The sequence below is a fragment of the Danio rerio genome, chromosome 10 (genome assembly GCF_049306965.1).
Source record: "Danio rerio strain Tuebingen ecotype United States chromosome 10, GRCz12tu, whole genome shotgun sequence".
NCBI lineage: Eukaryota > Metazoa > Chordata > Actinopteri > Cypriniformes > Danionidae > Danio > Danio rerio.
In genome coordinates this window covers 33,206,553-33,232,500 of record NC_133185.1, presented here as the reverse complement: position 1 = coordinate 33,232,500, position 25,948 = coordinate 33,206,553, and the positions used below count along the sequence as shown (strand labels likewise).

At 37.1% G+C, this 25,948-nt stretch overlaps 2 protein-coding genes and 1 long non-coding RNA gene across 11 annotated transcripts in view; 2 read left to right on the top strand and 1 right to left on the bottom strand.

The window, feature by feature from the left end:
- cltca (clathrin, heavy chain a (Hc)) overlaps positions 1-1,469 on the top strand; it is a 60,471-nt gene extending 59,002 nt beyond the window's left edge. Inside the window, 1 exon segment of the mRNA NM_001005391.2 lies at positions 133-1,469. Coding sequence (NP_001005391.2) covers positions 133-272 — 140 coding nt within the window. The 3' untranslated portion in view covers positions 273-1,469.
- A 1,956-nt stretch (positions 1,470-3,425) lies between these two features.
- Positions 3,426-9,799, bottom strand: ptrh2 (peptidyl-tRNA hydrolase 2). Of its 3 annotated transcripts, none has more exons than XM_073914183.1 (2): positions 9,571-9,799; positions 3,426-4,356 (listed from the first exon to the last, which is right to left on the bottom strand). In XM_073914183.1, exons 1-2 carry the CDS (start codon positions 9,608-9,610, stop codon positions 3,824-3,826), a joined length of 573 nt encoding a protein of 190 aa, XP_073770284.1. In that variant the 5' UTR covers positions 9,611-9,799; the 3' UTR covers positions 3,426-3,823.
- The window catches only part of LOC137496591 (uncharacterized), a 102,371-nt gene continuing 86,170 nt past the window's right edge, over positions 9,748-25,948 (top strand). For 2 of the 7 annotated variants that reach the window (XR_012386388.1, XR_012386389.1), the window contains exons 1-2: positions 21,659-21,805; positions 21,982-22,019. This is a non-coding gene — a long non-coding RNA (uncharacterized lncRNA). Of the gene's footprint in view, positions 9,907-10,002; positions 10,110-21,658; positions 21,806-21,879; positions 22,020-22,267; positions 22,602-25,948 lie in introns of those variants that run through there. The other 5 variants (XR_012386382.1, XR_012386385.1, XR_012386383.1 and 2 more) reach the window with 4 other exon arrangements.

Below are 25,948 nucleotides of genomic sequence, written 5' to 3'. Positions count from 1 at the left end.
GTGTCCTAATAATGTTTTTAGCAACGTGGGACAAATGTATGTCTGTCAACATCTCAAAAAAAATGATCTTTGGTGTTTTGTGACCCTTTAATGTTTTAAACCCACAATTTATTTTCTCCCGTTCATTATCAGGCACACCCCAGCTCATGCTGACAGCAGGCCCCAGTGTGCCCGTCCCACCACAGCAGGGGTATGGCTATGGTTACACAGCAGCTCCTGGTTATCCCCCTCAGGCTCCTCAGGCCCAGCCGGGCTTCGGTTATGGCATGTAAAGAGCTCCCCGTCTCCCGCTCACCTCTCTTCCTGCTGCCGCTTGGTTCGGTCCAGCAAACCCCATGGATCTCCCTCAGTCCTCCACCAGTCCGACTCTACCACTTTGTGCTCACGACGGGGGATTTGAGCAAATGTCATTCTTTTACTTTACCTTTTGTTTATTTTTTTTTTAAATGATCGTTTTTGTTTATCGTGTTTTCTTTATACCATCATGAAGGACTTTATTTCTATGTTGTCAAAGATTTCATTGCGAGTAATTTTTTGTCACATTCCAGATGTCTACTAGAGTTAATTTCTTGTCAGTTTTATCTGTCAGTTTAAAGGGGAAGGGCGTCTGTGTTGAGGAGACTTGTGGGAAAATAGCAAGTCAGCAGCTTCATTAAAAATGACTAAACAAAATCTGATTTGCACTCCGTGGTCTGAGAAAAACAACTAATGTATCATTTCTCTGTGTGTGTGTGTGAGCAACTTGTTCAGTCCGTCTGCATTTATCTATTGTATATTCCAGGAAACAGAAAATAAAATGGAGGAAACTGTTTGACTGCCGCCTCCACAAACAAACACTACTCGATACCAGTAATTCAGTGGGGGGTGAGTAGCAATTAATATATGTTTAAAAAGGGTTGTTTTAAATGCGTTACGACACGTTCAAGTTGACCTATGCAGGTTTTCCGGTTCCTCTGTTTTTCCACAAACTTTTGTTGTGCAGTAACCCGTGCTCATTGTCTGGGACCATCCATTTAAAGGAGGGATGATGATTAAAATATATAAATATATATAGAAATATATACGCGGCTCTCCACACCTCTGTGTGTTTTACTAACCTGACCTCTCTGTGCTGCAGTGTGTATGTGTGTGTATGCTGGTTGTTGTGATGTTTCAGTCACTGTATGGCATCGAAGTGAGACTAGAGAAAGCCAGTTGATCCTGCCAGTTATTCCTAAACTCAAGAGTTTACCCTTTATTTGTAAAGAAGAGAAATCACCAATTGGGTTTATGAAGATTTAAACTAACTTCCGTGTGTGTGCGCGTGTGTCCTGTACTCGGTTTTCACTGAGTTGAGATTAATCATACATGTACACTTCTATTGTAGTGATCTGATTGTGCACAAAGAGAATGAGACTTCTTTCTTCCCCTCCAGATTACCATAAAAATAAAGGCTTCTTGTTTGTCAAGAAAAATCTGGTATAACCTCAGCTTCATGTGCCATGAATTCTTTTGCTTTAGTTTTCTTTGGAGTCCCCCCACCAACCCTATTCATACTCACTGCTCGGTTTCATTTATGCCCTGTTCACACCTGGTTCACAATCATTTGTGCCAGATTTATAATTTCAGACTTGTACAACTCTTTGTAATGATGTCCACTTTTGACCAGAATGACAAATCATACCACGTGTAAACGGGGCTTCAAATGAGAACAAGGCCTCATCATCTAGTACAAAGATGTGTTTTGGTCAATCACATCACAAGTGGATTTAAACAAATCCTTAGTGCTTTGGTCCACTTTTTAGGTGGCAAATTCAATTAACAAACCCCCATCTACACTTGTGCTTAACCAGGTCCTGATTTAAGACTACCCATTTCATTTAAGCAGTGGTAATTTATGGTTTGATTATATTCAGATAATATTAAAGGGATAGATCCCCCAATAAATTAAATTTGCCATCATGTACTCACTCCAAACCTGTTTAATTATCTTTTGTTTAACAAAACAGAAGATATTTTAAAGAATGCTGGAAACCTGTAACCATTGACTTTCCTAGTATCTGTATGGCTGTCAATTACAGGTTTTCAGCTTACTTTAAAATACACCCTGGCAACTTTATTAGGTACACCCGTCTAACTGCTTGTTAACACATTTCTAATCAGCCAATCACATGGGAACAACTCAATGCATGCAGACATGGTCAAGATGATCTGCTGCTGTACAAACCGAGCCTCAGAATGGAGAAGAAAGGTGATTTAGGAGACGTGAACTTGGCAAGGTTGTTGGTGTCAGACGGACTGGTCTGAGTATTTCAGAAACTGCTGATCTACTGGGATTTTTACGCACAACCATTTTTAGGGTCTACAAAGAATGGTCTAAAAAAGAGAAAATATTTAGTGTGCTGGTTTCCTGTGAGCACAAATGCCTTGTTGATGTCAGATGAGACAGACTGGTTTGAGCTGATAGAATGGCAACAGTAACTCAAATAACCACTTGTTACAACCGAGGTATGCAGAAGAGCATCTCTGAAAGCACAACATGTCAAACCACATCCAGACTGATGGACTACAGAAGCAGAAAACCACACCTTTTGCCACTTCCTTCAACTAAGAGGAGGAAACTGATGCTACAATTCGCACAGGCTCACCAAAATTGGACAATAGAAGATTGAAAAAACTTTCCCTGGTCTGATGAGTCTCGATTTCTGCTGCAACTGGTGGTGGTGGTGGTGGTGTCATTGTGTGGGGAATATTTTCTTGAGCTCTGAGCATCGTGTCAACGCCACAGCCTACCTGAGTATTGTTGCTGGCTATGTCCATCCCTTTATGATCACATTGTACCCATCTTCTGATGGCTACTTCCAGCAGGATAATGCACCAGTCAGCTCAGAATGGTTTTTGAACATGACAATGAGTTCACTGTACTCAAATGGCCTCGACGGTCACCATATCTCAATCCAATATAGCACTTTTGGGATGTGGTGGAATGGGAGATTTGCATCATGGATGTGCAGCTGACAAATATTTGTTGCAGCAACTGTGTGATGCTATTATGTCCATATGGACAAAAATCTCTTGAGGAATACTTTATTGTACATTGTTGAGTCTATGCCATAAAGCAGGGGTGTCCAAACTCAGTCCTGGATGGCTGGTGTTTAGCTCCAACTTGCTTCAACACACCTGCCAGGAAGTTTCTAGTATATGTAGTAAGAGCTTGATTAGCTGGTTCATGTGTGTTTGATTAGGGTTGGAGCTAAACTCTCCAGGACACTGGCCCTCCAGAACCAAGTTTAGACACACCTGCCATAAAGGATTAAGGCAGTTCTGAAGGCAGAATGGTGTCCAACCTGGTACTAGTAAGATGTACCTATTGAGTGAGTGTTTTCAACAGAAGAAATAAATTCATAAAGGCTTATAACCACATGACAATAAGTAAATAGTGAAGATTTTCATATTTGAGTGAAAATGTTTATTTTACACTGTAATGCTTCTATTTAACTTCAATAAAAGCAGATAATCCCAGTGTTTAAAATCTGCTGACTCAATTGATCTTATTATCAAGGAACAAAACAGGTCAATTTGCACCCAAGTTTAACAAAAAAATGTCTTATTGCATTGAATATAAGGGGTTGATTCACATTTGATTCCCAAATAATGCAATTTTATTCTTAATCTTACCAAAAAACAACAACTTTGAATTAAAATAGTTTTACTTGAATGCTTAAACCTGTAAATCAAAGTGTAGTTTTAACCCACTTAATTCCATTTATCCAATCTTTATAATCATGTAAAAACTAAGAGCAGGTCCTAGTTTAGTTCTGTCTTAGTCCATTAGTGTTGTTGTTCAGTATAATTTAAGATGTCCAGTCACTTTATCAATCAGGTCAGCCTGTCCGGGTCCAATGCCAAGAACTGTCCTTGACCCGGGAGCAATTTGGGTTCTTCCAGCATCTTGGATTAAACTAACAGGCAGCCCGACCTCTTTGGCGTGGGCCAGCAGATCCAGTAGACAATCCTCGTCTGGAGCTTTAACCACCACTTTGGGTTGTCCGCTGTACTCCCACTGCTTCAGGAGCTCTGGGTTTCGCCGCTGGACCTGTTTGTAGGCTGACACGGCCGCGTGAGAGCACTGCGCTGCCACTTTACCTTTGCCCATTTTCAGATCTGTTCTGACCACCAGAATCATTTTGAACTCTCCGCTTTCGCCCATCACACTGGTCTCGCTGCCATTGCTGGCGCTGTTCCCTAAAGCTGTCATCATGCTGCGGGACGATCTGCCAAAACGCCCACTGAGGTGCCATCCGACACAGAGCCCGCAGCCCAGACCAGCCAGAACACCCAGACCGACAGGCCCGTACAGAGAGTCCAGCCTCATGTCTGAAGAAGAACAACAGAACGATTAGTGGTAACTACATTGCAAACATTATTTAGAAATACTAATGCTTACAAAAATGACCTTGCTTTTATTACAGTCAAAGTGTAGTAACCCTGAGTTACCATCGCCAGAGTTGATTTGGGGTTACCATTATTTAACTGAAATAACCTTGTTTTTGTTTGGTCTGTTTGTAGTGAAGCCATGGTTAATTTATGTTAATGCCACCAAATATCAAGATGTGCTGGTAACATAAAAACCTGAAAAATGCTAATACTCTCAAAATACAAAGCTAACTTGTTAAAAAGAAATCATTTTCCCGAACTCTCGCATTCAATCTGGCCAGTTGGTGAAATGAACTCCTTAACTGCATCAGAACGGCAGAGTCACTTGCTGTCTTCAAGAAACGACTAAAAACTCAACTATTTAGTCTCCACTTTCCTTCCTAATCTGCAATTGCCTCTCTGGCTATACCATTAACTGTACTAAAAAAAAAAAAAAAAAAAAAAAAAAAAACACACCTGAAACTTGCCTACAGCAGTTATAGTTATGTAAATTGCGACCTTGTCCTCATTTGTAAAATGCTTTGGATAAAAGCGTCTGCTAAATGTAAATGTAAAACAATTACTATGGTTTTACTACAGTAAAATTGAAATGATCACAGTGTACTGATTAACTATTGATATAACCAGTTTGACTAAAAATACCATGGTTAAACTATGCTTACAATGGTTTTATTACAGTAAAATTTAAATAGCCATGGTGTAATGGTTAACTAATGATATAACCAGTTTGACTACACATATCATGGTTAAAATATGTTTGATTTGTGGTTACAATGATTTAAAGTAACGGTTGTAATGGTTTATTATTATTTGTAGTAAAGTCATGGTTAATTTCCTTTCAAGCAAGGCTTTCTCAAGCCAACACAAGTTAATGCTAACAGTTGTGTAGTTAATTTTGTGCAAATTATTACAAGTTATAGCTATATTATGCACTATTATACAATAAGTTATTATATTAATAGCTGTCATTACAGTAAACCTAATAATAAATCTAACGTTAGGTATCTAAATCTAAATATTCACAGATTTGAGCTGGTTACAATCGTTGTGGAAATTAAACAAGAAAAGGCGAATAAAGTCTAGTGTGTAATATAAAACGCTCACAGAATTAGTCATAAAGGATCATAAAAGCCTGCTGTAATGACATTTATGGCAATAAAATTGTGTTCATTCATTGTGCTAGCAATATTATTAATGAAGCTATGGTTAACTAGTCATTTGTGCTACGATAAGACGCACTGAATCAAATAAACGGTAATATTTGTGATACTAAAGTTCATTAAAGCACATCAGTCGAGGTACATACAAATAAATATCCCTAAAAATCGTGGTAAATTGCAAGCTTATTAGCCGGCTGAATGAAATCTAGATAAACGTGTTCACTTAACGAACATCCAACGAGCTTTTATGAAGTGCAGTATCCCATACTGTAGACGTTTGAGCACAACTATATATACAAATATTTTGAACACCTAAAAAAACACTCAGCACAAAGCAAAATGATTCAGCAACCTGAAGTTTGCTTCCAACTCCACACCGCTTGTGACAGGAAGACGCTTACTGATGACGTCACGAGTTTAAAGAACCCGCGAAATTAACCAACCATTCAGCGAGAATAATAATATTGCATATTTTATCATCATTGTAACGAACGAGTCTTTCACTCTGGACTTTATACTTTTTCGAAGAATATTAATAAGATTTAATAATGTGCATTATTTTGAAAGAAAAGGTAATTCCTTACAGAAATAACTGCTTTTGTTATGTTAAAGTGTATAACCGTATTTTGGGGATTGAATGCCCTTTGTGTAATTGTACTACAAACACAATCCATGGTAAGTGCGTAAACTATGATTAGATGAGCAAAACCTATTTAATTTAGTGGCTACCACATTTTGTTGTTGTTTGTTTTGAATAGTTAGTTTAAGCTTATTGTAGTCTTTTTCCATATTTATACCCATGAAATTTTACAAATGTGAATGTCTTCTTTTTTTGCACACATGTTAGGTAGTTTTTAGACGCATGACTAAGCCAGGACCTTAAGCATGTGTGACCCCCAAAATCTAATCGCACCACTTCAAACAATATTCCAACCCTTTCTGACATGGGAGATGGGGAAGTTTAAAATTTAAATACTTCAACCTATAGCATCAATCACTACTCAACTCCTATCCAGGTCACAGCATCCAGCCTCCTGTTCTACTTGCACCAATTCAAGAGGGATCTGAACCAGCATTTCTGGCATGGGAAGCAGGCAAGCTATCATGGATGCAGTCTCTTGCTTAAAGTCCGCATAAAACTGAAGTTAAGACTGTCCTTTTATCCAGGGTGCGAATTATACTTTGACAATTCGGAGGGTCAACTTTTTTGGTAGTAGTTTGGTATTACAAGCTTCAGTGAATCAAATTAATAAATGCATTTAAATTACTGTACATCTAATTAATAAGATGCATATGTTTTTGGTACTTTGAGGGATATTTTAGTGACTATTTTATAAGTGACTGTAGGTCAAACAAAACAAATTATGTTCAATATTTTATTTTTTTTTTTGGCTACATGCAGATTTAAAAACCTAATTTACAAGAAACATGTTTTGTGAATACTTAAGATGTCTATCGGTGCTCCAAAACTGCCAGTTTCAGACTACTGAATCATATTTTTCCTAGCATTGATTGGCACGATTATGCGTTCACAATGGCATGAACCGTCATAGGGGGGATAAAATGTGTATATATTTATATTTTGGTATACATTTTTATCTATTAATATTTAAGGTATAGATCAGAGATACCCCCCACCCCCATACATCTTGTTTTGATGTCCTTCAGGGGGGATTAAGCTTTAATTAGGGGGGTCAATCCCCCCAAACTCCCGTTTAATTTGCACCCTGGTTTTATCTCCTGTTAAGATGTACATCCCATTAAAACCGTTTTCGAAATGAGAAAAAACTGTAAAGTGGTGCTTAATATCATTCTTCGGGAAATGATTGGATTGTTGGAAGATGTACATTGCTAATGAGATGAAGCATGATTTGAATGGCAGGTTGCACTTAGTTGTGGAAGATTAAGCTACTGTCCAGCAGGATGACCATTATCAGCACTCTTTAGTGCAGGATGTATTCAGATGCCTGATGATGATGAGAATGAGGAACCACCGCAAAGGCACGGCAGAAACAAGACACGCACTGATAGCCCCGCCCCAAAGGCATTCCATGTGACCAAAACTGAAGAAAAGTCTTCAAGAGGTAGGGAATGTTATGGTATTTGATTATGAGGGCAAGTTTATTTTTACACAAAATAATGAAGTCCACAGATCCATCGTTTATATGCACTACTATATGCTAGATCATAAGAAGAGTAAGTTTTGATTTTTTGAATTTTAAGTAACCTCTTGAGGCCAGGAGAAAGTTTACATGTGTAACTCTTTATACAAATGACCTTTTTTTTATAAACATGACTCCTATTTGGGTCACGGCACCAATTAAATCCTTCCAGTTTTACTGGAATGCAAGTAGTGCCAATAGTATCTGGATGCAGCCTTTTTGATGCAAGCTGAGATTGCATCACTCAGCGATGCAAGACACAATTCACTCAATGGGGAGTGAGTGACGTCACTGTGAAGGGTAGGGTTAGGGGTGGGGTTAGGTGAGCGCATTAATAAGCATTGGATGCAGCTCAGATTGCACTGCACCAGGTCTGCATCCAGACTCCTCTCAGTAGTGCTGCAAGTGGAATTCAAACCTGCATTTCCAGCATGGGAGCCAAGCTATAGACCTCAAGGATGCTATAGACTACAGGCTTTCAGTAGCATGTCAGTAGCATCAGTTGCTTGTTCAAACCATCAACATTCACTTGCACAGCTCCTAGCTGGCCCCCACTTTAAGTAACAGCAGCAGATCCATTCATTCATTCATTCATTTACTTTTTGGCTTAGTCTCTTTATTAATCAGGGGTTGCCACAATAGAATGATTCGCCAACTTATCCAGCATGTGTTTTATGCAGTGGATGCCTTTTCAGCTGCAACCCATCACTGGGAAACACCCATACACTCTTATTCACACACATACACTACGAACAAATTTAACTTAACCAATTCATCTATATCGTATGTCTTTGGACTTGTGGGGGAAACCAGAGCACCCGGAGGAAACCCACGCCAACATGGGGAGAACATGCAAACTCCACACAGAAATGCCAACTGACCCAGCCGAGGCTTGAACCAGCGACCTTCTTGCTGTGAGGCGACAACGCTAACCACTGTGACACCGCGCCGCCTCAGCAGCAAATCTATTCCCACGATTAGGAATATCTTATCGGTGAACTTAATTCTTTACTTTTTTGAATACCAGAAGACCGGCCTAATTTAAGCCAGTGTAAAGAAGCTTTGAAACCAGACACTGTGTTTTTCGGCTTGGCCTCTCATGGGTTTACACCCTTAGTGTACCCCTGGGAGAGCAGGTGTGCTCGGGATTGTGTAAGACTACTGGCAAAATGTTCTTGAATCTGACATCCGAGATTGTCTTACCTCTCCTGCTGCCACTTTTTTTTTTTTTTGTCGTTTATCCAGGATGCTGTGGCTAGTTGGACACAAACGGTAAAGATTATCCATCCCCAGTGAACGAACCAGTAATTGTAATGAACTCAAGTGTGCTTCATGTTCATGCATTTCAAAGATGAAGAATTTGCAGGCTGTCTGCTTTGTTTTCTCTGATGTCTTTGTGTTGCTGCAAAGCGAAATCTAAGAATGAAGAACAAGCACCGAGCGTTTTTGATAAACAACAGAGAGGAGGGATGTTAAAAGATCAAGTTCAAGATAAACCCTGCATCAAAGTGTTTTCACAGCAACGTACACAGCAACCTACTTAAGGTGATGGCACTGTTACAAAACACTTGTTTGTTGTTAGAACTCTGCAGTACTTGGGGTTATTTTCAGCGCATTTGTGGTGGGCCTTAGGGTTTTTTTGTGTAGTTGGTAACTGGAATGAGTGTCTTTATATAGACTGTCATGCCACTGGCCTATTTAGTGCATGTGAGATCTCACTAGGGTATCGTTAAACGCACAAATGCTCATCCTTACTGTAAGTTTTTCCAGATATTTCATACTAAAAGGATGGTTCAACCAAAAATGCATCTTGGCTCTTATCATTTACTCACCCCTCATCCTTAAACTAGATTGTTTAGCCAAGAGTGTCATCCTCCGTCCTTCATTATATGAAGAAGTGCAGCGTGATCTCCTTTTGTATTCAAAGATGAACTATCGTGATGGGACGTTTAAGCTCCAGATTGAAAAAATATGAAAATGAATAGGCAGATATATTGGTTTTAGCTTTACATAATGTGGTTTGCACTCATGCCTTGGCATCCATTATGACTCTGGCAATGCAGATGGCTGTATCACTGGGTCATGCACAGGTCTGATTGGGTTACAGTAATCTGCAAAACACAGCAGAGGACTTCAGCCACCAGAATGATCAGGGACAGAATGTGATGGTAGTTTCCTCTCTCGCCTTCTCTATCTCTTTCGCTCTCTGTCTTCTTGTGTGTGAGCTTTCAGACATTTAAACACTGTGATTTTCTTTCCCTCAGGTGCACGAATGTCTATAATGAGATGACTGAAAATGGGGCAGAGTTGAAGTTTCCTTGAAGATGAGTGGGACTGTGGGACCAGCGTAATCAGAGCTCTGGAAAGGCAGGTCAGCCTTGCAGGCTTTTTTCTAATGCACTCATTGACCTTACTAGAACAGAAGTGTACATATCTAATGACTGTATTTTGACATAAATACATTATATTATTGCAATATCACAAATCAAATGTAAGAGCTGTAATGCGCCTGACTCGTGTGATTATGTGATTTTAAATATGAATTTCTTTATGCATACATGTAACTAAAGCCAGCTAATGAAAGCTGTAGAAGTTAATTTCACTCCCCATTTATGAAAATGTGGGTACTCCCAAATGGGGGTATCCATACTTGTTCCTTGGGGCAAACAAATGTCTGTATTAACATTGGAAAACCTGTAATTCTGGTGCATGTTTTAGCCAATCACATAGCGGTAGCGTTAGCATTATATGTTTTGCTTTTTAGGCTAATCATTTCAGGCTTGTCTTCAATATGCTTTGTTTAGTGCCTACTTTAATTAACCCCATCTGAACCAGCTAATCAAGGTCTTCAGACTCACTAGAAAGTTAAATATTGTTTGTACATACTGTATGGTGGTACACACTGTAGCAGCCAGCCAGTGGCGCTCAAAGGAGAGTATATGCGGTGCATAGGGATGCCACACATGTGCAGGGGGAGGGGGGTGTAGCGGGGGATTATTTTTGATTATTTTTGAAATTATCCATATTAAAAGTTTCAAATAATAAAATAAATACATTTTATTTGTTAAAAATTTTATTTAGCATTTTATACACGTATAATATTTTATTTTATTAAAAAAATAATAATTCCCCCCTCCCCCCATTTTTATACCACATGTTTTTATGAATTTATATGTATCATATTGATTCATCAGGCCTTTTGGGAACTTCTTTGTTCAAAACTATTTTAATTTTAGCTACAAACAAAATTTGCCCATAACAGTTTAATAAAATAGAACATTTCAGGCAGTTTGTCTCTGTTTATTACACTAAACAGTTTACAGTCTTTTTTTTTATTTCACTTATAGCAGTTTCAGTCAATTGTTCTTGCAAAGATAGACCTTATATACCACAGTATGCATGTGAGACGTAATTGCAAAGTTCTTTTGCCCTTTAGGACTCCCATATCTATCATTTTGTTTTGACAAATGTAATACAAAAAGTCCAAAAGCAAGGCAAGTCAAGGTGCTATAATCATTTAGTGAGGGAAATTAAACTGAAAAGAAATTTGAGGTGGGATGAGAAGTAATTCTTTGCGACTTAACATGCTTAAAGTTGTGTTCTTGAACTGCGAAATGTATTTGTTTAAAGCATGTTGATGAGTAAAAAATGTCTTTAATTTATTGATGGAAATATTTTGCCACTATTACTTGCCTGTTGTAAAATATAATTGGATTGGGGGGGATGTTCTGGTTGAACAAGATCCAACCATCTCCAACTTGCAACCTATAGAATTTAAAGGAACTTCTTTATTCCACCTTCAGGGGTCTATTTGAAATAGAAATCTTTGGTCCCACTTTATATGAAGTGGTCTTAACTTGTATACACTTACACTGATATTAATCATATCTTACAATGTACTTATTGTGTAAATACATGTTCTTACATAGTACTAATGATTGAATAAATACGTGCATGTAAATACATCTGCAACTAATTTCTGTAATTACATTTGTAAATACACTTTTGACCATCCCTCACACCTTAACCCACCCTTAAACCTACCCATTCCACCAATCCTGTCCCTAACCCTACCCTTATCCCACCTCAAAAGCACCACAAGTGTTCTGCAATACATTATAGACAAATTAAGTACATTGTTTTTGTTTTTTGATGCAAGTTCAAAGTAGTTATGGCCACCTAATAAAACAACACAGCCTGAATACCCTATATACATTTCTGGAGATCGTGAGTTATGTAGCCAGAGCCACGTATGGCTGCATTTCATCTTTAAAACGAATGCTATTGGGTGGTGTGATGCCGTGTCTTTTCTCGCTTTCTTGCAAACCGATTTACTCCGTATGGACGGCTTTTCTGCTGTTATCAGTTTGTCTGGTAGCTTGACATGTACATCGGTGTACATTAGACACACAGAGGAGTTGACATGCGACAACGAGGTCAGAGTCCACTGAAAAACGGTTCCAGAAAGCAGTTAAGACATAAACAAAAGTTAAAAAATAAAATAAGTTAATATTGGTTGGGTTTAGGGATGGGAGAGGGATCGGTTGGTCAGTCAGTAAAGCCGCCTTTCCACTGCACACAACATTCGGACACAACTGTCGGAATATGCCCCCTTGTGGGAGTCGCACAGAATTTTCAGTTTTGTCTGATTCTTGCAGTGTTTTTATTCCCTGTCTGTTCACCATGGGTGAATGAATGAATACTAAAAACTCATAGACCGCAAAAAAATTTGGAGGTTATATGGAGACATATTTTTTTAATATAGACTTTTTCTTATTCAAAAAATAACGAAAAAAAACCTTAGTATTTCTAGTATCTCACAAGCACCGATCTGCTTAGACAACACTGGAATACATCACATCCGGTCGACCGGTCGCATACGGTCTAGTCACAGAAGTTCAAATACTTTAAATGTAACTATCCACAGCTCAAAACGGATCAGAATTTTCTGCATACGGAGATGATCGGAACTCCACGCAGCTCCCGGACTACTCTAACATGACTTTTGGTCTCTCACTTGTCATTTATTGTGTGTGTTGGAAAGGCGGCTTAAGTCAGTCAGTCGACTGCGTGGATTTACGAGAGAAATTTGAGATCTAAAAAAGTGAACACAGCAGCCTCTGGCGGATTCGCAAAACCAAATACTGCAAAAAAAAAAAAAAAAAAAAAAAAAAACTGGGATGTATTTTACTCTCTCCAGAAATGTATATAGGGGTATTTAATCAGAATGAGTCTGGGCTGTAATATAAATTGATACCAAGTCTTTTGTACCATATTAGATGTTTTACTTTCACTTTTGATTAATTGAGGATTTAAAATATTGTTATTAAATATCTAATCTTAAACTTTCAAACTATATACAGAGTGCAGTCTACAGAAAAATCCCCAACAAGACATGTACTGTACCTGATAAGCAGCAGAAACAAGTGAATAACAAGAGGTGCTGTGGTCAGTACTTCCTGTTAGAGACACTCATCAAGTTAATTCCCAATATTAAATCTAAATGCATTACACAGAAAAAAACGTTCCTTCTCAAACAGAGTGAAGAATCGCTCTGTTTCTGTGTAATTTACATCGCAGAGCCTTGTCTTAACCCAACAAAAACACGAGCAGTGGTTCTCACAAATTAAGAATGACATCGAACTGCAAGTTGAAGTCTTTGCCAAGGTGGTCTGGGTTTATTAAAACCCTCAAGATTTGTTTTTTATAGGTTTCATTCTAGTTCTGCAGAAAGAGGCTTAGGTGAGTAAGGCTGTTCTTGCGAAACATTCTCAGCTATGTAATACCAGTAGTTAAACACTTAGAACCAGGGGCCTCTGTCAGTTTCCTCCCACACAGCTGAATGTGATAGACTGTGTGCTCTACGTGCGCTTCCAGAGCACATAGTGTTCAAGGAGGCCACTTTTATGTTTACATAGTGTGATGCACATGACAGATCTGTAAATAATGCATTGTATGTACTGTATGGCTTAGATAGTGCAGGAGCTTGCTTCTTCAGGCTTAACATCTTCATACTGACTGACTTGCTTTTTGTCTGTGGCTGATAATGTGCAGCTTTAATTGTGCTTTAACTGGCAGGTTTAGATGGAAAAACACATCTTTCATGCGAGAAACTCAGCATGTGTGGGAGCGTTTAATCAGGCGAGCTGCTCTGACTCGTAAAACTGACGTGGAAATGATTCTAATATGACTAAGTCTGACATTCCCCGACCAGGCATCTAACTTTGTTTTTTTTCGAACAGTTGACGCAAATCGCTGCTGCAAAATAGGCCATTGGGTGCTCCACTCCCCTGAGCAAGTTCCCAGTTGTTCACAGCTTATATTTGATGTTAAAGGGAAAGGGATGGTTCTACAGAAAAATTGTGTTTTTTTTTTTTTTGCTTTAAGGTGCTTTTTTTTTTACCAGAAAAAAGGGTAAAAAAGCTGCTACTAGGGGAAAAGGTACACATTTGGAAGGGTCCATATGACATACAAGTTTATATTAAAATTTAACATATACAAAACATATGGCAAATATCCAACAAAGATTTCAAAATATTGAAAATAATGGCCTTTCATATGTTTTAAATTATACACTCACCGGCCACTTTATTAGGTATACCTTACTAGTACAGGGTTGGACCCTCTTTTGCCTTCAGAACTGCCTTAAGATTTTGTGGTATAGATTCAACAAGGTACTGGAAATATTCCTCACAAGATTTTGGTCCATATTTACTTGTTAGCATCACGCAGTTGCTGCAGATTTGTCGGCTGCACATCTATGATGCAAATGTCTCGTTCCACCACATCCCAAAATTCTGACCCCGCCATCCGAATGTCGCAGCAGTATTCGAGACTCATCAGATCAAGAAACATTTTTCTGATCTTCTATTGTCCAGTTTTGGTGAGCCTGTATGAATTGCAGCCTCAGTTTCCTGTTCTTAGCTGACAGGAGTGGCACCCGGTGTGGTCTTCTGCTGCTGTAGCCCATCTAGCTCAAGGTTGAACGTGTTGTGCGTTCAGAGATGCTCTTCTCCAGACCTCTATTGTAACTAGTGGTTATTTGAGTTACTGTTGCCTTACTTTCAGCCCAAACCAGTCTGCCCATTCACCTCTGGCATCAACAAGGCATTTTCAGGCCATTCTGTGTAAACCCTAAAGATGGTTGTGCTTGAAAATCCCAGCAGATCAGCAGTTTCTGAAATACTCAGACCAGCCCGTCTGCCACTAACAACCATGCCACGTTCAAAGTCACTTAAATCTCCTTCCTTCCCCATTCTGATGTTTGGTTTAAACTGCAGTAGATTGTCTTGACCATCGCTACATGCCTAAATGCATAAATGAGTTGCTGCTATGTGATTGGCTGATTAGAAATTTGTGCCAATAAGCAGTTGGACAGATGTAAGCAGTTGGACAGGTGTACATATCGTATTTGAACACATACTGTATGTACATTTTTGAAATTTCAATGGTTGAAAAAAATATTTATATGAAAGATACTTTATGCAAATATGAAATTGTATGATATTAACTAAATTGGCCAGAGTGTATGATTGTGTGTGAATGTGAGAATGTATTGGTGTTTCCCAGTACTAGATTGTGGCTGGAAGGGCATCCGCTGCGTAAAACATATAGTTGGCGGTTCATTCCGCTGTGGTGACCTCTAATAAATAAGGGACTATGCCGAAGGAAAATCTGTATGTCATATATTTCATTTGCACATGTTTCCATGTATCATATTTCTATATGGGTTGGTAACTGAAAGATGCATACTTTATTACTACCTAAATATTTCAAGATGTTTGCTTTTCTACTTCTTAGGTATTTTTAAACATTTTACAGTGTATAAAGCCTTTGTTTTTGTGTTTTTATTTGTTTGCTTATTTTGAGTCTTTAAGGACTTGAAATACTGAGAAGGGACAGAGAGGTTAGTTCAAACCAGTGTTTCCCATATGAGCACCTTGACTTAACATGTTGTTGTCTACTATGCTGTTAAGTGATTATGCAAATGAGTAATTTCATCGTTTACATTAATGAGTATGTTGTTATGGTACTGTTTTCCTCCACTTTACTGATGTCACCATTCAGGCAGCACTTCAGTAGGTGAAGCTGAGTCTCCTGTTATGTAACAATTATGAAATCTTTCAGTCTATTTTTAGATTCCATTATTGTCTGTTAGAGATGATGATGAGCTGGTTATGATCTTGGATCACTTTGTGCATCAATTTGATGGCATTAAATACCTCATTTACGATGCAGTTATTTTAAAGATTTATTGTCGGTTTTTTTTTTTTTTTTTTTGTGAATGTTGGTTGCGTAACACCCTCTCGAGCTCAATTCAAAAACATGCCTTGACATTCCCATCTCTTCTCGACAACAAACTCCTCATTATTGCTAAACCCGACACCAGTGATTTATTAAAGATGACTGAGCAGACTTGTATAATCTGTTTCTACCTGCTTCTTGCATCTAGATATAATCAAATCCAGAAAGGAAAAGTTCACTAACAATCATTTACTCACCTTTATGTATTTCAAAAACTGTATGAGCTTCTTTTATCTGTTGAACATAAATGAAATTGTGTAGAATACGTTAATGGTACCGTTGACTTGCATAATCTTTTTCCTATTATGAAAGTCAATGAATACTGACAAGACAAAATAACTGGTAACACTTTAATTTGATGGTCCATTTTAGTATTAGACTGTCTGCCTAATATCGGTTGATATTGCTCCTTTAACAGACATTTAACTGACTATTAGAAACTTTGCAAGTGCATGTCGACCTACACTAACCCTAACCCCAACCTAACTGTCTACTTGTAATCTAATGAGAATTAGTTGGCATGTAGATGCAATGTAAATTAATTCAACAAACAGACCATCAAAATAAAGTGACCAAATATCTTCTTTTGTATTCAACAGGCAAATTAAGTCAAACAGGTTTGAAAGAAAATGAAAGCAGTCACCCAATAACCCAGCAATGATTTATGTTGTGGTGTTGTGCTTAATCTCTTGCATTTACGTTAGCATTACTTTAATATTGGCACTGAAAGGTCTAAACTAAGAAGTAAATGTCATGTGAAGTTGGAAAGAGACCATTTACTGTTTCGCTTTCCTGGAATTCCAGTGATGCAGATCTCTAGGCCTCTTCCAGAAAGTGTTCAATAGTCCCATAATAATCCACACCCACAACTTTCACTATGACTTCAAAACAACCTGCCCCCTTCACCAGCAGAAACAAAACAGTTTTTAAAGTTCAGATCTCTTAATGGATTCGTCTCAGACGTTTCCCCCAAAATTCCTTCGAAGCAATAAAAAGACACAACTTATGCAATTGTTGATGTGCTGAAAGAGCGCTGTAAAATGAGACCGGATTGGATCATTAGGTTTTGAGGATGGTGTTCTGGAAAAACTGAATTTAAGATGTTTACGCCATTATTCATAGTGAGATATTATTCTGCTCTGAAACTCCACTATTCAATTTAGAAATCAACTTAAATTCCGTTATCATTTGCGTACTCTATCATATCATCTATCATTATTTCTGTAAAAAAAAAAAAAAAAAAGTAAAGATGTTTTAGAAATTTGTTAGTAGTCTGTACCAAGGGTTTTCAAACCTGTGTCCAAAATGATCTAATAAATATATATTGTAACACTTTAGAATAACTATACGTTATAACTAGTTAACAGACTATTAATAAACTGATGGTTAATGGTTTATAAATGACGTGTTAAATAATAGTTAATAGTTTGTTAATTATTTATACCTATCCATTATAACTAGTTAACAGACCATTAATAAAATGTTAGTAAAATACTAAAGACTTGCTAAGTATTAGTTAATAGTTTATAGATGTTATAGTTGCAACTATTCTTCATTTATCATTCATTCATTCATTCATTTTCTTGTCGGCTTAGTCCCTTTATTAATCCGGGGTCGCCACAGCGGAATGAACCGCCAACTTATCCAGCAAGTTTTTAGTCAGCGGATGCCCTTTTAGCCGCAACCCATCTCTGGGAAACATCCACACACATTCATACACATTCATACACTCTCATACACTACGGACAATTTAGCCAACCCAATTCACCTGTACCGCATGTCTTTTGAGTGTGGGGGAAACCGGAGCACCCGGAGGAAACCCACGCGAAGGCAGGGAGAACATGCAAACTCCACACAGAAACACCAGCGAACCAGTTCGAACCAGCGACCTTCTTGCTGCGAGGCGAACGTGCTACCCACTGTGCCACTGCCTCGCCCGTCTTCATTTATCAACTGTTAGTAAATGTGGAATGGTTGCAACTTTAGAATAACGTCCCAATAACATCCTTAAGCTAATCACTAACACTTAACTATTATATTAACTCACACTTTACAGATCAGTTGTTCATAGTTTGTTAACATCTACTAACACCAGTGAAACTTTGTAGAACAGCAAATGGATGAAACAAGTTTAAGCTACAGAAATTAATAACGGGGGGAATCGTACAGAGGAGATACTAGTAGACCATCTCAGAGTTATTGAATGGCATGAGTGACTTGTTCGTAAGCATCGCAAAGGGCCGTTAGGAAGGATAATCCATGACATTACTGTGATGTATGGACATGTACCTCAGAAATTCTGTTTAGCCAGTGCTCAAAAAGTGCTCAAACCTCCTTCTGTTGTATACTGCTGTTCTGCCATGTGTAAGTGTGTTTCTATACATTAAACACAATGTTCAACATTTCATCTGTTGAAGTTCCTTGGTAAAATACAGCACACAGAGAAGCCTATGAGTGGAACAAGGTTAATGTACAAAAATTTTATATTTTAAATATCACATCAAATTTCTGTAGCTTGAACTTGCTTTATCCATTTGCTGTTCTACAAAGTTTCACTGGTGTTAGTAGATGGTTAACAAACTATAAACAACTGACCTGTAAAGTGTGAGTTGATATATTAGTTAGGTGTTAGTTATTAGCTTATGTATGTTATTGGGACGTTATTCTAAAATTGCAACTATTCCTCATTTACTAACAGTTGATAAATGAAGAATAGTTGCAACTTTCGAATAACGTCCCAATAACATTTATAAACCATTTACTGATACTTGACAAGTCTTTAGTAAGTAATTTACTAACAGCTTGTTCATGGTCTAATACTAATTTATTAGGTATAGTTATAAATCCTTAAAATACAGTTAACAAGTCTTTTATAACTTGTTAACTGACAGCTTGTAAGTTATTTGTTGGCTATTTATAAGGCACAGTTATAAATAATTAACAAACTATTAACTTTTATTCAATAAGTCATTTATAACCCATTAACTAACAGTTTATTAATAGACTGTTAACTAGTTACAACGAATAGTTATTCTAAAGTGTTCCCATATATATAATATTATATACTGTGATAATATAAATCAGGGGTGCTCAAACTCAGTCCTGGAGGGCCGGTGTCCTGCAAAGTTTAGTTCTTACCCCAATCAGACACAGCTGGGGCCTCATGTATAAAATAGAAGGGGGAACAGGGGATGCTAAACACCCTTTGAGGGAAGAGTTGCCTTAATTGTGGGTGACACTTTACTGTCTGGAGTAGTATCCATGTCTGTGGGAGACACAGATGTATTAGAGCAACACTTTGTTAAGGCGGTATAGCAGCACCCCTCCGCTCTTATCAAGGCAGCGCCACCGGCATTTCAGCTGCCCAATCGCTCGCTCTTGGTCAGGTTGTGGGTTGTTGAGGGGGGTTAACAGCCACGTCTTTAATGGATAACTGCGGTCTCCTGATATGCAGTTAAATAATTAGGCTCAATAAAATAAAATAAAATAAACTTAGCTGGAATAATATCTTTAAATACATCACTCACTAAGAAGCCACCCATCGCGCACCCTGCCACCTTGGAACCTCCTCGCTGTCTCTCTTTCCAAGTTTGGATTCAACTTCACACAGAGCTCCATTAGGATAGCTCTTGGAAATCTGAAACGGCTAATAAGAAGCCAGTCATCATCGTGGGTCAGAAAATCACTGTGACCCCTAAAAAAAATGCGTTCCCTTTGGGTTCGACCATTGACAATGTCCTCTAATAAGGCCAACACTGTCATTGCCATAGACTAAGGGTTGTATACATTTGCAAACGTTTTTATATGTTCTAAATCACATAATTGGTAAACAAAATACTTAAAATATAAATTAATTATATGATAATAGCAATGTTTTTCATGTGTGTTGGTGCGATAATTTGTAGTGTGCAATTTAACAAGGAGTCGCCAATGGAAATAAAACAAACACACACACCGGAAACGCACGTATGCCAGACATGAAATTGCGCTGACCAATGCACATTAATTTTAACTCATGTTAATTTCATCGTTATTAAATCCAAACGTGAGCATGAAACCTGGCGTACACAAAGTTTTTGTGCATACGCAGCATTGATACAGGAGGCCCCTGGGCTAGCTAATCAAGCCCTTACTAGGCTTTCTAAAAACATCTGTGTAGCTGTGTTAAGGCGAGTTGGAGCTAAAATCTGCTGGATATCAGACCTCCAGGACAGAGTTTGTGCAACCCTGATATATATACTGTGATAAATAAAAGTAAATTTGTAAAACAATAATAATAATACATTTGATTAAAAATATGTAAGTAAATATGTTACTCACTGGAGCTTAGCAGCGCTGAGCCTGGTCAGTATCTGGATTTGAGACCACATGGGAAAGCAAGGTTGCTGTTGGAAGTGGTGTTAGTGATGCCAGCAGGGGGCGCTCAATCTGTGGTGTGTGTGTGCGTCTTAATGCCCCAGTATAGTGAAGGGGACACTATACTGTCCGTGAGCGCCATCTTTCAGATGAAATGTTAAACTGAGGTCCTGACTCTATGAGAGTCGAGGTGTAACCCCGATGTCCTGGCCAAATTCCCTTCCCATCATGGCATCCCTATCAACTCTATCCACCAAATTGGCTCTATCGCTGTCTCTCAGCTCAAGGGAGTAAAATTGGCATGGAAGGAGGGTACATGTCCCCACCAATATCCAAGAATTACTGAAATGTTCCTACCCATAATTTAATCGACTTTAAAATAAAGCCACACACCTCCTCAAAGCCTGACTGCAGTAAAATCAATTAAATTGACTTTTGCAGCATGGGACGGGATTATTATTTGTATTATTAAGTGTTTATTTTATATTATTAAGTACTTTAATCATGCTTTTGAAAGCACAAAACAATTTGAGCTGTTCAATGCTTGCGCGCTCTTGGTATGATTGTCCCCACCAATGTCAAGAGTGAATTACGCCCTTGTCTCCACTCCACCTATAGCTGGTGTGTGGTGAGCGCACTGGCGCCGTTGTCCTGTGGCTGCCGTCGTATCATCCAAGCGGATGCTGCACACTGGTGGTGGAGTGAAGAGATTCCCCCCTTATGATTGTGAAGTGCTTTTGATGTATGACCATGCACAATAAAATGTGCTGAATAAATACACATTACATTAAAAATATGAATTACAATATAAATGAAGTATACAAATTTTATTAAAATATGTAAACATATAAAAAATGCATTTTACATTTCAGGAGATGATCATATTTAGATCTGTGCCATCTTAGATCACCACCAATTTACACATTGCAAGCCCATTATCATTTGTCTCCATGTTTTATTCAAAAGAGTTTTGTTTTGTTTAGCAAATAAGAACAAAAATCTGATTTGATGGTGAGAAATTTATGACATGAATTTCAATTTGCCTGCGCTACCCCTACAATCAAACCCATTTGGTTTAATTACCAAGAATCCAAATATACTGGTATTTTTATTTGTGTTTTCGTGTGGGGATTAACGAAAAATCATAGTGAAAGAGTAGCCACATAAGCGAAACAGAAATTGATCAAATGAAAAGAATAGGGAATCTGTGAGCGAGTCGATGAATGAGAGCAAGGGAGGGAGTGAGTGAGAGAGATAGGCAGAAGGAACTTGCTGCCCCTGGTTGGTGTTGTGTAAGAGTTGGCTGGCTGTAGCAGAATAACACTCTTATTCTCTCCATGCTTTGAACTCTGGTACCCTACAGCTCTCCGACCACCCCTCTCTGCAACAGCAGGAACTCACACTGAGGTGCCCTTCTCTCTCTCTCTACCTCTCTCTCTTTTTCTCTATCTATTTCCCTCTCCCCTTTCCTGCTGTGTCGCACTTCTCTTTCTCTTCCCATAAGTCGTAGTTCTCTGCTCCCTTTCTCATTTGTCTTTCACTTTCTCCAACATGTGGTTGTCTGCTTCTGATGCACGGCACAGCAGGAAACTTGATGTTTTTCTCAAGACCTCTTCATCTGGTAAGATCCACCTGCATCATGTCAGTGGCATGTGTTTATGCAGTTTTGTATTTAAATATACATGTGTACCTATTTGGTATTTAAGATGGCATCTTTCCGCAAAGCTTGTACGATAGTGTTTTCTGGTGTGAGTGGTTTTGTAACCCTCACATTGCTTCCTGTCTGTGTAAACAATGTTTGTTGTTGAGACTGAAAGTGAATCCACGTGCGTTGTGTGACGGTCAGCAGCGTTTGGGTTCCGCGGGTGTGTTTGTGTGCTGATGTGCGTCGAAAACGGCTGGTGTTGGTTCCGTGCTGTGCGTACATGTGTGTGTGTCAGAACGGCACATCGTGTTTGGGATCGGTTGTCATTTCACAAGGCTATTGGAATGAACGAACCCGTTGACCCGCGGTTAGCCGAGGACACGCCCCTCCCTTACGCACGCACGCTCGTCTTGTTGTTGTTCTCTTCACTCAAGCCCCTGGTGTTTTCTCTTCGTCTCGGTGTTTTTTTTCATCCTCCATCGCAAAGTTGTTTACTTTAAGCTTCTGTTTTGACATACAGGTGTTGGCAGGGCCCCAGACAGATGCTTCAAACATCTGGTAGGTGTTTAGGGAGGGCTGACTAACTGTGAATATCATTCTGCGTCACACGAGCGTTACGCAGTTGCTGTGTTTCAGTTGGCACCGTTACTGGACTCAAGTGCTGAAAGAATGTACTAGAAACTTCCTCTGGAAAGAGAACTTTTCCTGCCCTAAATGTAATGCGAGAAGGTTTGGTGGCTTGTTTTTTACGGGTTTGGTATGTTGTTATGTTTCTCTTGTTATCTCCAGGAGCCGCAGCGACATCGTGTGGTGATTATGTAACGGACGAACCCGGTGACCCTCTCAGTTTCATTGAGGTTTACTGGGAACTGATAAATTAAGCTAGTCATGCATCCTACGCCTTTATTAACTGTGAGCTGAATGTTGGATCAGTCAGGAACGTAATCCAATATACATAAGGTTGAGGATACTGAAACATGCCTTTTTAGATATGTTTATTCTTATATAAGTGCATATATTAATAACAAATTGTATGTAATTAATAAAAAATGTTAACAAAAACAGAATTATAAAAATAAATTGTATATAATTAATAAAAATATTTACACGTTTATTGTAAATAAATAATTACAAAAATGTTGTCAATAAATATCATATATTAAATATTATAAGTGCATATGTTAATAATATATGCACATATACTATATATTAATAATATTAATAAATATAATATTAATTATACATTAATAATAAATTCCATATAATTATTAATGAATATATTTTTTAACAAAAACAGAATTATTATAATACATTTTATATAATAATAAATATTTACATGCTTATTGTAAATAAATATGTACAAAAATGTTGTCAATAAATAGTATATAATACCTAAAATGTATATCTTTATGCAATTTGATCATAAAACAATCATATAATCTGTCAATAATTAATATTTCTGATAATTGTTATGTGAATTAAACACATACATACAAATAAAATACATTGTATTTATGTAAATAATGAACTTATATTTATTTTTTAAGATTTGTGATATTTTAAGGAAAAGTCGTTTTAAGGATTTTTATAAATAGCCTAATAGTAATAGTAAAGATAGCTATTTTAAGTCTTGATTATATAAATACAGTGGTAAAATAGGGATTCCTTTAATGCATAATTGCACAACATTAATATATAAGGCCATATTAATATTGTTACCTCTCATAGATTTTTAATATTTTGTTATATTTATATTTTTATATTTCATTTTTAACATTTTATCATAATGTTATGATTTTGTACTTGTAGCATACATAGTTAATACATTTATTTATACATGTCTGTGAAAATAAAATAGATTTGTGAAATTGTCTATTTACATTTACAATATGAAAATAATTGTCATCATTTCTGTTTTTTTTTTTTTTTTTTTTTTTTGGCATTTAAACAATTTAAAGCAGAATTGTTTGGGATGTAATCAGGATGTAATACATCATAGAGCTTATGCAATTGATTTCATTTTTCATTCAATTCTCTATTATGTCCAAAAGATGGCGCCATAGGCCAACGTGAGTCTTTGTTCCTTCTGTTACCAAATAGCTCAGATATTATCAAAGAGCCACACGTTTTGCCTCGCATTCAAAGCAGTGAATATTCTTGTTAGGTGTATTGCATAAAATCACTCAAGGAGGCTTATTTAATTTTCAACATATGTATTTCTGTAGAGTGATGATAGTATCTTTCTTTGAGCCTGTGAAGTTGTTGCCTGACCTGGATTTAGCAGTCATGTTTTTCCTCTTGATCTTTCAACAAATATACTTTGCGTTATGACGTAATGGCACGTCTATGGTCATATGATACATTGTGTGTGTGTGTATGATATATGATATATGACATCTTTCTATCATTCCCCGTGAGCAGTTTTAGTGCCACCGTTGGTTCTGAGATTTCAAGATGAATCAGCCTGAACTGTGAAAAAATATTTCAGTAATGCCAAAACAAGAAGAGAAATAGATCATACTTTGCATAAAGAAAATGTCGCTGAAATAAAGCAACTTTGATGAGTGAATTGTAGTTTTTAAGCATATTCTGTTAACATAAAAATGATATTTTTATTAAGTAATTTAAAAAAAAAAAAAAAAAAAAAATTATATATATATATATATATATATATATATATATATATATATATATATATATATATATATATATATATAGTTTTTTTTTTATTAAAAAAAACTTTAGTTCAAGTAACAATTCACACTGTTAACCGCTGGCTTATTACCAGTCTATAATTAAGATATTAACTGTTTATTGGCACTAATAAAGTATGATCTTATTCTACATCCCTAATCCTACCCAATAAACCCAACTAATACCTTACAAAATTATTTATAAGTAGCTAATTATTCGTTTATTGAGCTAAAAGTCTCAGTTAACAGTTTAATAGTGTAAATTGTATCTGAAAATGGGGCCCACAAGGAACCTGCACACCCAAAAATCTGCAGATTTCCACAAATTTATAGCCCATCATTGAGTCTATTTATTTAGTTGTGTGTTAATGTATATTTGTTAAGTTTTTTAATTAATTTCATTAATACTACTGACTAATATGAAAACGTTCACATGATTTACTTACAATACAGTTTGTAAAGTAATCATTTCGGTCTTTTAGTAAATATACGGTATATGAGAGACTTGCTTTGTTTACCAAATAAGTGGATCTAATTGGATTTGCATTGTAAACAGTCAATAAAAGTTTCAAATGTATTATTTTAATTTAACATAGGTTTGTAGTTAAGATTTACCCAAAATCCTTCCACATAAATCCACAGATTTTTCACAGTATTCTGCGCAAAAAAATGTCTGCCGATTCTGTCTGGCAATACTTAAAATAAAGTGAAACCAAAAAAAAGTTGAGATCAAACAATAATTGTCAGACTCTGACCCCTGCAGTAATAGATCAAACTATATACAAACATTGTTAGTATATAAATAAAAATCATCATATAACAGATGTTTTAATTATAATGATTAAAAAACAATATAATTGTTTTAATTTAATAGCAATAATGATTTAATTGTACTTATCTAAAAATATTGTTAGAGCATAAAAACTACAGTGACTCTTAATGTGATTTACTTTATGCAAAATAAACCCTTGTTTTCCCCTTTATCTTAATGGGAGTTATAACCTGGACATCTTGTCCTTACCTCTGAACTCATTTACTGTGGAAAAAAAAGATCTTCTTTGACTCATTTTGAGGTAAACATCGATGACTCGTTTTGATTACGTGATCTTGGTTTACTTCTCACTATTGACCAGTAGAGGGTGAAGGGTACAATTATCTCAAGAATACCTAATGTTAATTCAATCCCACTCTTGTGAAGTCATTCCTTCCTAA